The sequence below is a fragment of the Pagrus pagrus genome (genome assembly GCF_965226575.1).
Source record: "Pagrus pagrus genome assembly, chromosome: 2".
Lineage (NCBI taxonomy): Eukaryota > Metazoa > Chordata > Actinopteri > Spariformes > Sparidae > Pagrus > Pagrus pagrus.
The window spans coordinates 463,205-475,704 of NC_140186.1; the positions used below are offsets into that span (position 1 = coordinate 463,205).

Genomic DNA, 12,500 nt, shown 5'->3' on the forward strand with positions numbered 1-12,500 from the left:
CACACCTCCCTCAGGTTGATGAAGTTCTGACTGCGCGCTGCCGCCGCCCTCCTCAGCAGGATGTCCGGGCCCAGGTGGACCTTACTGTGACCTTTATACTGACCACAGAAGAAGAAGTGAGCATGTGGTTCACAGTGCCAGTCAGCGTGAACGTCCGCCATCACTTCTGTTTCACTTCAAGTGTTCACGTCATTTACTGCAACACAGTACAAATACTGCAACACAGTACAAATACTTCATGTCCAGTCAAAGTACAGTCCAACTTTACTTCAATAAAAGTAATCAAGTACTAGGAACTAAATGTTCTTAAAGTATGAAGGCATAAATCATGGACACATTTCATTCATAACTTGACTTTATACTCCTCGTTTATTATTATTTAATGTTTATAATCTGAAAAGTAACTAGTAACTGTAACTGTCAGAACACATGTACACTCTACTGAAGTACAGTACTTGTGTAAATGTACTCGGTTACATTGACTGTGATGGTACTTTTACTTCTTCTGATACTCAGGTTTGTATGAGTGCTGAAGGTGAACCGACCTCATCAGGAACCTGTGAGAGACACACACAAACACAAAAATATAAAAACACACAGCTGTGTTTTTTCTCAGCTGAGAATACTTGTGTACTTGAACCTCAGTGGGAGTACTTTTCATGGAGGTACTTGTTGGTGTGTAATTGTGATAGCCTATTTGTACCTGGTAGATGGCGAATCCGATGGTGTTCAGGTCTCGTCCGAAGCGTCTCTCCCTGCGAGCGTCTTTCTGCATCAGACCAATCAGGACGGTGCAGCCGTCTTCGCCGTCATGCGGGTCGTCATCGACGTCATCGAGGCGGATGAAGAACTGAGGATTTGAGCAGAACGTGGCTGCAGAGAGACACGAGGTCAGAGTGTGTTTATGTACAGTCAGCCTTAGCTAGTGTCAGCGACGTTAACGTTAGCTAGTGTCAGCGACGTTAACATTAGCTAGTGTCAGCGACGTTAATGTGAGCTAGTGTCAGCGACATTAACGTTGGCCAGTGTCAGTGACATCAACAATAAATAGTGTCAGCGACGTTAACGTGAGCTAGTGTCAGCGACGTTGACGTTGGCTAGTGTCAGCGACACCTATGTTAGCTAGCAATAACTTTTCATCAACCAATTAAAACTGAAGATTAATGTGAAAAAGGAACAAATTAACTAATTACTGATTTAATTTAAAGCTTCACACTGTAGCTCCTGATTGGTCAAGCCAGAAGTCAGAAGGTCAGAAGTTATTGATCAGCTGTTGTTCCGTCTGTCAGCAGAACGAGTCGACAGTCAGACATGAAGAAACATCAACACAGCAGAGCCTCAGCCAATCAGAACCATCAGCTGCTCTAGCTGGGCCACTGCTAATACTAATGCTAATGCTAGTGCTTTACTAAAGTTTTCTCACTGCAGAGGCACATAGATGACCGCTGTTGCCATGGTAACTGGTAGTGTCAGCTGGAACCTCAAAATGTTCAGAAGACAAAAGTATACAAGACGGACGACGCAAATGAGACTGAAAGTGAGAACTGGGTTTGACTGAAGCTAATCGAAGCGTCTGGAGCCGGACTGACGGCGGTTCTGTACCCGGGTAGTTCCTGCAGCCTCCGGCCGTGGAGCCGACCCTCCACACGCCTTCGAACTCGCCGTAGTTCCAGCGACCAACCTCGTCACTGCTCAGCGTGTCGGGTGTCAGGTTACAGATGTCGAGGCGGGAAAACTGACGCAGGAAGTCGGTGTAGGACATCCTGCAGAGAGGAGAAGAAGACGCTGACTGAAACATGTCTCCAGCAACAAAACCCCAATAACTGACCCTGTGAGGAGGTCAGTGAACGCACCAGAACTCTCCATCATCAGCAGAGTGATCCAGCTTCTTCTTCTCCTCTGGATCCACCCGGTCCCACTCCCCAGAACTGACACACAGAAACACGAACATCAGAGGGTCCCTGAACGCCTCATCCAGACACAGACACACACACACACACACACACACCCAACCACAGACACACACACACAGGTCAGTATGAGGACCTGGACTCACTTGTCACTCCAGGCTCCGGTCCACTCCACCTGACCCCAGGGGTTCCTGATCCTCAGCAGCTCCACAGGAGAACCAAGGTGATGAACCTGCAGAACCAAATTTACTTTATATTCAGGACAGGAACCAGTCCACCTGTAGGTCCAGACCAGGAGGGAACCAGTCCACCTGTTGGTCCAGATCAGGATGGAACCAACCCACCTGCTGGTCCAGACCAAGAGGGAACCAGTCCACCTGTTGGTCCAGACCAAGAGGGAACCAGTCCACCTGCTGGTCCAGACCAGGAGGGAATGAGTCCTTTGTTCAGTTCCAGTCCAGCCCGGTTGACCACGGTGACTCCATCAGCTAATCAAGATACTTAGCTCCACAGCTAACTGGGCTACTTGCTAACAGCAGCTAGTTGCTACAGCACAGTATAGTGAGCAGCAGTTAGTGGCTACACGGCCCCCCGTAGATTTGGAGCTAGCTTTGGATTCTGGACATCTGGACACCTTTAATGTGGACTGGTTGAACTTGCTGGTCCACAGACAGACCACCCTCAGGAGGACCATGACCTATGGTGTTTTCAGGTGCCGCTGTAAAACCTCAGCCTTGGCAATGGCTTCCTGTTTCTCCTCCTGATGCATTAAAAGACAAGTGGAGCATCCAGTCGTTTCCCAGAATGCCTCACCTGCCGTGCTGCTGTGATGGAGTAGGCGTGGCCTTTAACCAGCTTCTGACTAGTGACAGCCTCCGTCTCATACGAGCTGGAGATCTGAGGAACACAGTGTCAGATAAACAGGAGAAGCTAACAGTGTTAGCATTGTAGCAGTGTTAGCATTATAGCAGTGTTAGCATTGTGTGAGCACAAAACCAAACATGTTGCTTGTTGATCTTCTCATGAACTCAGTTTTGTTTCCTCAGTGACACTATGATGTCAGCACCTCAGCCAATCATAAGCAGGGATTATAAATCATGTGAGTGTTTGAGTGTTTACGTCGATGGAGCAGCCGAGCAGCGAGCCGAGCATCAGCGCCTTCCTCATGATGTTGAACAGGAAGGGCGGAGCTTCCTTCAGGGTGTAGCTCTCTGAGATTCCTCCGGTGAAGTCCTCAAAGCCCTCGAGACTCGACCCTCCAGTCAGAGCCTCATACGAGCTGTTCACCCTGCAGGAGACAGAGGACGGATAACTCTGTACCTACAGAGGGACGTGTGGACAAAATAATGTGGACACCTCTAACCTGCTGAGTGACTCAGTGTTGATGTAAACAGCTGTGTCCAACATCTGCTCACAGAGTTAAGGCTCATTAAAGCTCAACATTAGCTACAGATACGTACACAGCCCACCGTCTCCGCTCAGCTCGTCTGCGTCCTCACCACCGGGGGGCAGCGCAGCCAATAGTTCACATGAGATGACCGTAAACCGTGAAGAAGTCTGAACAGAACTGGAAACGACGTTCATGACGTGTGACGTTCACGTATCGCATCGTATGACCTCACAGACCAGACCGCTGTCTCCCAACAGGAACGTTAGCACCACCTCCACCGGCGCCATGTTTGATGTGGTCAGAGACTCTGAGCTGCCCCCTACTGGATGTATCCATGAAACGTTAAGGACACACTGACATGTGGACAGTTCACGCCCCATGAGGAGCTCCAGGTTCTGAAGCGAGTTCTTAGTGGTCAAACTGTGTAACGACAGCGTCCCGCAAAACACACGACTCGTTTATATAGCAATTATCTCTATTCAAGTTAGCCGGGTGCTAAACAGGAAGTTAGCCGGCCTCTGGTGTGAACGCTCTATGAGCCGCACGACACGGAAGACCTGGGTCATTTTATCGCTTCAACACGCCACTGAGCAGCTTTCATAGGACCGAACAGGCCCCGCCTCCGGCACTGTGTTGGGGTTGCCATGGTTACATGGTTAGAGATGGACGGATCTATTTTAGTACGTAATCTTTAAATGTCTTCAGGTGAGTCTGTGGTGGAGTCAGACAGGTGACGTCCAGGTGAGACTGTCAGTGACGTGTCCACAGGAGCCGTCCTCTCTACACCTCCCAGGGATGTGTTCTGGTCTCGTGTCTGGTTTCACTGAGACAGAGTGTGTGTGTGTGTGTGTGTGTGTGTGTGTGTGAGTGTGTGTGTGTCCGTTGATCACAATAAAATAAAGTCTTCAAACTATTAAATGTAATTAAAGTAAAAAGTGACACTTCAACAACAAGATTCCTTCAAAATAAAAGCTGAGCTGAAGAAACTTTAATGAAGCGGCCTCGTGTTTACTGAGCAGGTCGACAAAGAGCCGAGTCAGCAGCTCTGTTTGTTTAACAGGCAGGTCCACACTGAGTACACACACACACACCCAACATACACACACACACACACACACCCAACATACACACAGACACACACACACACACACACCCAACATACACACACACACACACACACACACACCCAACATACACACACACACACACACACACACACCCAACATACACACACACACACACACACACACACACACACACCCAACATACACACAGACACACACACACACACACACACACACACACACCCAACATACACACACACACACACACACCCAACATACACACAGACACACACACACACACACACACACACACACACACACCCAACATACACACAGACACAGACACACACACACACACCCAACATACACACAGACACACAAACACACACCCAACATACACACACACACACCCAACATACACACAGACACACACACCCAACATACACAACAGACACACACCCAACACACACACACACACACACACACACACACACACACACACACACACACACCCAACATACACACACACAGACACACACAGGCACACACCCAACATACACGCACACACACACACATACAGACACACACCCAACACACACACACACAGATACACACACACACAGCCAACATACACACACACACACACAGACACACACACACACAGCCAACATACACACACACACACAGACACAGACACACACACACACACCCTGTTAGATGGCGGCTGATCTCATCTGAGCTCCTCCTCCACAAGTCAAACATCATTTTGGTTGAGTTAGCTGTTAGCTGCTAACCACTGTTAGCTGCTGCTAGCTGCCTTTCGCAGATATAACGTCCCGTGTCCTTCCACACAGACGTGGACTCACCTCCTTTGTACCTTTCAGTCGGCTCACATGGTCATCATCCACAGGTTCTTGGCAGCTATGCTAACAGCTCTGTGAGGCTGGACTGTGAGCTAAATGCTAACATGCTGATGTTCAGCAGGTATAATGTTATTTATATTCACTATTTTAATTTAGCCTGTTAGCATGCTAACATTAGCTAACTGTCACTCAACAGCTGAGGCTGATGTGAAGTATTACTGGACACATTACCACGCTGCCCTGATGGTGGCGCCACACGAACAGTTATTGTGGTTCATCCTGAGGGGAACATGAACGTGGCTCTTACTTGGCGTAGGCTTTCTCCAGCAGAGCGCTCCAGAACTCTCCACCCTCCGCTGAGTGGACGAACAGCAGCTTCCCATCTCTGGTGGGCAGCCGGTCGTCCACGACCACGTCCACCCACTCTCCGTACTGCCACAGCTGCAGGTACACACAGACAAACATGATGTCACTTCCTGTAGAGGCTCCACCCACTCCTGCACTGCCTGTGTGTCCTGAATGTGTTTAGTTGGAGCTAAATCTGAAAACCTGATGATGTGAGCAAGTGTTTCTCAGGTAAATGTATCACCTGAAGTGGACCAATGAAAAGCTGCTGGACATGTTGATGGAGCTGATGTGTCACCTGAAGTGTCAATACAAGACTCAGTGTTGTGAAAAAGGAGTTGAAGTTATAGTTTGAGGCACATCGACCAATCATCTTCACTTCTTCAGCTCAGACTCAGTAAAGAAACTTACAAAGATTTGTGACTACGAGTCACAGAAGAGCACCCGAACGCACCATCAGTTTAGTCTGTGTGACGTTCAAATGTCTGATCGGTGGAGGACATCCAGATGTGATCAAGGTGTCATGGTTCAGTTACTTAACGACACAGGCTGAGCTCAGCTGTAGACCTTCATGCTGCACATACAGAACATATAAACACGTTTAAATTAGAGTATAAATGTTAAATATTAAATGTTGTGACTTCACACAGAGAGGATCAGCTGATCTCTGTGTCTCTGAGCTGTTTCAGTCTGTGTAGGAAACCTCAGCTGCTCTCTGAGGACGCTCTATTGTTCGCAACAGCCTCACATGATGGAAACTATTCGACACGCCTCCACAGGAAGTGACATCATGAGCTGCAGCTGTGTCTGTATTCGTGTTCCTCTGAGGGATTCAGATGACTTTGGTAGAGAAAAACTCTAAAAGTTCTGGTCATGTTTTACAGCGAAGCAACAGAAATCATCCTGACTGGTTCATCAGGCCCAGAACATCAGTGGTACCATCTACAGAGCATCAGTGACATCAGTGAAGTGAGACATCTGCACAGAGTCCAGAGATTCTACAAGACGACACCCACCCCGACACGGTCTGTTCACTGCTGCCATCTAACGACAGATACAGAAGCATCTGCTGCCACCTGACGACAGATACAGAAGCATCTGCTGCCACCTGACGACAGATACAGACGCATCTGCTGCCACCTGACAACAGATATAGAAGCATCTGCTGCCATCTGATGACAGATACAGACGCATCTGCTGCCGCCTGACGACAGATACAGAAGCATCTGCTGCCGTCTGACGACAGATACAGAAGCATCTGCTGCCGCCTGACGACAGATACAGACGCATCTGCTGCCGCCTGACGACAGATACAGAAGCATCTGCTGCCGCCTGACGACAGAGCAGCTTCACTCTCCAGACTGAAACTCCACCACATGTCTCTATCACATCTTTACAGAGACCTGTCTCCATCACATCTTTACAGAGACCTGTCTCTATCACATCTGTACAGAGACCTGTCTCTATCACATCTTTACACAGACCTGTCACCATCACATCTTTACAGAGACCTGTCTCTATCACATCTTTACACAGACCTGTCACCATCACATCTTTACAGAGACCTGTCTCTATCACATCTTTATACAGACCTGTCTCCATCACATCTTTACACAGACCTGTCTCCATCACATCTTTACAGACCTGTCTCTATCACATCTTTACAGAGACCTGTCTCTATCACAACTTTACACAGACCTGTCTCCATCACATCTGTACAGAAATCTGTCTCCATCACATCTTTACAGAGATCTGTCTCCATCACATCTTTACACAGACCTGTCTCCATCACATCTTTATACAGACCTGTCTCCACCACATCTTTACACAGACCTGTCTCCATCACATCTTTATACAGACCTGTCTCCACCACATCTTTACACAGAGCTGTCTCCATCACATCTTTATACAGACCTGTCTCCATCACATCTTTACAGAGACCTGTCTCTATCACATCTTTATACAGACCTGTCTCCATCACATCTTTACACAGACCCGTCTCCATCACATCTTTACAGACCTGTCTCTATCACATCTTGACAGAGACCTGTCTCTATCACATCTTTACACAGACCTGTCTCCATCACATCTGTACAGAAATCTGTCTCCATCACATCTTTACAGAGATCTGTCTCCATCACATCTTTACACAGACCTGTCTCCATCACATCTTTACAGACCTGTCTCTATCACATCTTTACAGAGACCTGTCTCTATCACAACTTTACACAGACCTGTCTCCATCACATCTGTACAGAAATCTGTCTCCATCACATCTTTACAGAGATCTGTCTCCATCACATCTTTACACAGACCTGTCTCCATCACATCTGTACAGAAATCTGTCTCCATCACATCTTTACAGAGATCTGTCTCCATCACATCTTTACACAGACCTGTCTCCATCACATCTTTATACAGACCTGTCTCCACCACATCTTTACACAGAGCTGTCTCCATCACATCTTTATACAGACCTGTCTCCATCACATCTTTACAGAGACCTGTCTCTATCACATCTTTACAGACCTGTCTCCATCACATCTTTACAGACCTGTCTCTATCACATCTTTACAGAGACCTGTCTCTATCACATCTTTACACAGACCTGTCTCCATCACATCTGTACAGAGACCTGTCTCTATCACATCTTTACAGACACTTGTCTCTATCACATCTTTACAGAGACCTGTCTCTATCACATCTCTATACAGACCTGTCTCCATCACATCTTTACAGAGACCTGTCTCTATCACATCTTTACAGAGACCTGTCTCTATCACATCTTTACACAGACCTGTCTCTATCGCATCTTTTCAGAGACCTGTCTCTATCACATCTTTACACAGACCTGTCTCCACTACATCTTTATACAGACCTGTCTCCACCACATCTTTACACAGACCTGTCTCTATTACATCTTTACACAGACCTGTCTCTATCACATCTTTACAGAGACCTGTCTCCACCACATCTTTATACAGACCTGTCTCCATCGCATCTTTTCAGAGACCTGTCTCTATCACATCTTTACACAGACCTGTCTCCATCACATCTTTACACAGACCTGTCTCCATCACATCTTTACAGAGACCTGTCTCTATCACATCTTTACACAGAGCTGTCTCCATCACATCTTTATACAGACCTGTCTCCATCACATCTTTACAGAGACCTGTCTCTATCACATCTTTACAGACCTGTCTCCATCACATCTTTACAGACCTGTCTCTATCACATCTTTACAGAGACCTGTCTCTATCACATCTTTACACAGACCTGTCTCCATCACATCTGTACAGAGACCTGTCTCTATCACATCTTTACAGACACTTGTCTCTATCACATCTTTACAGAGACCTGTCTCTATCACATCTCTATACAGACCTGTCTCCATCACATCTTTACAGAGACCTGTCTCTATCACATCTTTACAGAGACCTGTCTCTATCACATCTTTACACAGACCTGTCTCTATCGCATCTTTTCAGAGACCTGTCTCTATCACATCTTTACACAGACCTGTCTCCACTACATCTTTATACAGACCTGTCTCCACCACATCTTTACACAGACCTGTCTCTATTACATCTTTACACAGACCTGTCTCTATCACATCTTTACAGAGACCTGTCTCCACCACATCTTTATACAGACCTGTCTCCATCGCATCTTTTCAGAGACCTGTCTCTATCACATCTTTACACAGACCTGTCTCCATCACATCTTTACACAGACCTGTCTCCATCACATCTTTACAGAGACCTGTCTCTATCACATCTTTACACAGACCTGTCTCCATCACATCTTTACAGAGACCTGTCTCTATCACATCTTTATACAGACCTGTCTCCATCGCATCTTTACAGAGACCTGTCTCTATCACATCTTTATACAGACCTGTCTTCATCGCATCTTTTCAGAGACCTGTCTCTATCACATCTTTACACAGACCTGTCTCCATCACATCTTTACACAGACCTGTCTCCATCACATCTTTACTGAGACCTGTCTCTATCACATCTTTACACAGACCTGTCTCCATCACATCTTTACAGAGACCTGTCTCTATCACATCTTTACACAGACCTGTCTCCATCACATCTTTACACAGACCTGTCTCCATCACATCTTTACTGAGACCTCTGATGAAGAAAAGTATTTAGGTGGCTAGTATCTATGAGTGAGTATACATTTTGATATGGATCCAAAAACATTCAGAGTCATCTCATGGTCTTCATCAGTGGAGTGTCAGATTAAGACTGTGACATCTGACTGACAGCCCTGGGAGAAATCTGGTGAATGGACCTTGAGTGAAGAATCTGACGTATGAATAACTATGAAATATAAAATACAGTTATTTTCTGTATTTTTGGGTGTTTCTGACCTGGAAGTGGAAGATGCCGGCGTACTGCGAGCTGAAGCTCTGACCAGGAGGAACCACTCTGTTCAGGATGGCCGGGTCCAGAGTTAGAGAGGCAATGGCAGCCAGCAGCCAGCAGTCACCTGACACACACACACACACACACACACACACACCAGGTCACATGATCACACCTGTCAGACGTCACACAGCTGTGTGTGTGTGTGTGTGTGTGTGTGTGTGTGTTCTCACCCAGCTCTCCCTGACAGATGTCTGTTCTCTTCGCTCCGTCAACAATGAAGCGAGGATCAGAACACAGCTCCTGATTGGATGAGACAGCAGGTGATTAGTGATGGTCATCATCATCATCATTGTCATCATTATATCAATAATAATAAGTTGTGTTTATCTGATTTGTCTCCAGAACAAAATTCACACTTCATCATGTTTTCATTTTATTTCCAGTAACAGGAAGTGAAGAGAATGAGACTGAACCAATCAGGAGGAGGTATTCAGATCCAGTACTACAGTAAAAGTACTACCACACTGTATAAATACTCTGTTATCAGTAGTACTGTCCTGAGGAGACACTGAAGGTCTCTACAGACGTGGTTCCTCAGCAACAACACAACATCTAAAAACTACAAACCTGAGAGGATGAAACTAAAGTGAGAGAAAACAGACCTGGTAACACCTGTCCAGGTGTACCAGCCCCCCTGCGGTGTGTTCACACTCGTTGGGTTAATATTTAAACAGACTGAGTCAGACTCTGATTAACAGGAGGTGGTTTGATTTTATCTTTAATATCTGTAAACTGGGAGAAGGCTGCAGAATCTGGCCTCCTGCCCTGAAGCTGGAGAGGCTGCACACAGGTACGGGGCGGATGGATACACTGGTGTTTGTCAAGAAATAGTTCCAACTCACGACTCCACCTAAAACCACAAACTTCTCTGTTTGCATCCAGATTAAATAAAACAGTTAATCAGTGAACTTTAGAGAAGCTGCTGGATTCTGTTTGGACAGAACCAGGCTGCTTCCACCCACCTGCATTCTTTATGCTAAGCTAAGCTATCAACGCCTTGACTGCAGCTCTGTGCTGACACAGTGACACCTGAACGTCTCCCTAAAGAAAAACAATACGTTAAATTATTCCTTTAAGTATGAAAGTAAACATGTTTGCAGATGACAGGTGTGTGTGTGTGTGTGTGTGTTCGTGTGTGTGTGTTCGTGGACACAGGAAACAGGACGAGGTTAATAAGTTAACATGTTGTGTGTAATTGTTCTCCTCTTCCTCATTAAATCTCATGAACACAAGTTTTAGTCTTGTGTTCACATAAACCATGTTTTAGTTAATAAATGTTAAATTATTTAACCAGCTGAATGTTCATGTTCATGGAAACTGTGGTGCGGCTGTAACAGCTTCAACGATATAGACAGATGATTAAAACATTAATAATGAAGACAATCAAACCCTCTCAGTGTCTCAGCTCACCGTGGGTCGTTTCCACTCCACCCCCATGGTTTTGGAGGAGTAGCGTCCCAGCTGGTTGTATCCCAGAGAGTCCCAGCCTGCGGGGAAGGTCGGGTCACAGAACAGCGAGCCGGTCTGCAGACACTCGCTCCGCAAACGCTCAAAGTCCTGCTGGTTGAACGGGACAGCGTTGGCCCGACTACCGGCGCCCACTTCCTCCCGGGCCTTCCTCCGGGCCAGCTCTGCTGCTGTGTTCGCCATCCTGAGAGTCTGATGAGAGTCTGATGAGAGTCTGAGTGTCTGATGAGAGTCTGAGAGTCTGAGAGTCTGAGAGTCTGATGAGAGTCTGAGAGTCTGATGAGAGTCTGAGAGTCTGAGAGTCTGATGAGAGTCTGATGAGAGTCTGATGAGAGTCTGAGAGTCTGAGAGTCTGATGAGAGTCTGATGAGAGTCTGATGAGAGTCTGATGAGAGTCTGAGAGTCTGAGAGTCTGATGAGAGTCTGATGAGAGTCTGATGAGAGTCTGAGAGTCTGAGAGTCTGATGAGAGTCTGATGAGAGTCTGCCAGGATCTAACTGATATGAAGCTGCAGTTGCTGTTATGCCCAAATGTTGTCTGAGGTGTGCAGTGATCCGTACTTACCTGTGCGGGTGCTGCAGGTGTGTGTGTGTGTGTGTGTGCGTGTGTGAGAGAGATAAAGGCAGTCAGGTGTAAAGTGGGCGGCGCTGTGTTCCAGGTGAGGGAGCAGTGTGATATCAGCGACTGAATTATTCAGTGAGGTGTGATCAACACATCAGGTGTCGACACACAGACTGAACTCTGTCTCAGCCACATGTCACATGATCACCAGAGGAGGGTCTGGATCAAAAACCTGAATCCACCTCGACCCTCTCATCACTGACCTGATCAGCTGTGTGTGGATAACAACCAGTAAAGACGGATGAGGTCAAAGGTCAGACCAGATGTCTCCCCCTGCTGTCCATGTGAGGCTCCAGCTGGCGTTCTCAATATCTTCAAGTTTCATGTGGCTATCGTTTAGTTTTTTGTTCCTAACTGTACATTTATATTTCTTTAACATGTCCCTGTGTCTAATG

The 12,500-nt window shown here is 46.7% G+C and overlaps 1 protein-coding gene across 1 annotated transcript in view; it reads right to left on the bottom strand.

The window, feature by feature from the left end:
* Positions 1-11,693, bottom strand: part of LOC311274321 (calpain-2 catalytic subunit-like) — a 15,853-nt gene extending 4,160 nt beyond the window's left edge. Inside the window, exons 1-11 of the mRNA XM_084381898.1 lie at positions 11,428-11,693; positions 10,188-10,257; positions 9,960-10,078; positions 5,535-5,668; positions 3,030-3,198; positions 2,724-2,807; positions 2,057-2,142; positions 1,854-1,928; positions 1,603-1,763; positions 670-873; positions 1-166 (exon numbers count right to left, since the gene is read on the bottom strand). The exon at positions 1-166 is cut by the window's left edge and continues 114 nt beyond it. Of these exons, the coding sequence (XP_084238024.1) occupies positions 1-166; positions 670-873; positions 1,603-1,763; positions 1,854-1,928; positions 2,057-2,142; positions 2,724-2,807; positions 3,030-3,198; positions 5,535-5,668; positions 9,960-10,078; positions 10,188-10,257; positions 11,428-11,667 (1,508 nt within the window). The 5' untranslated portion in view covers positions 11,668-11,693. The remainder of the gene's footprint in view (positions 167-669; positions 874-1,602; positions 1,764-1,853; positions 1,929-2,056; positions 2,143-2,723; positions 2,808-3,029; positions 3,199-5,534; positions 5,669-9,959; positions 10,079-10,187; positions 10,258-11,427) is intronic.
* Between the last annotated feature and the right edge of the window lie 807 nt (positions 11,694-12,500).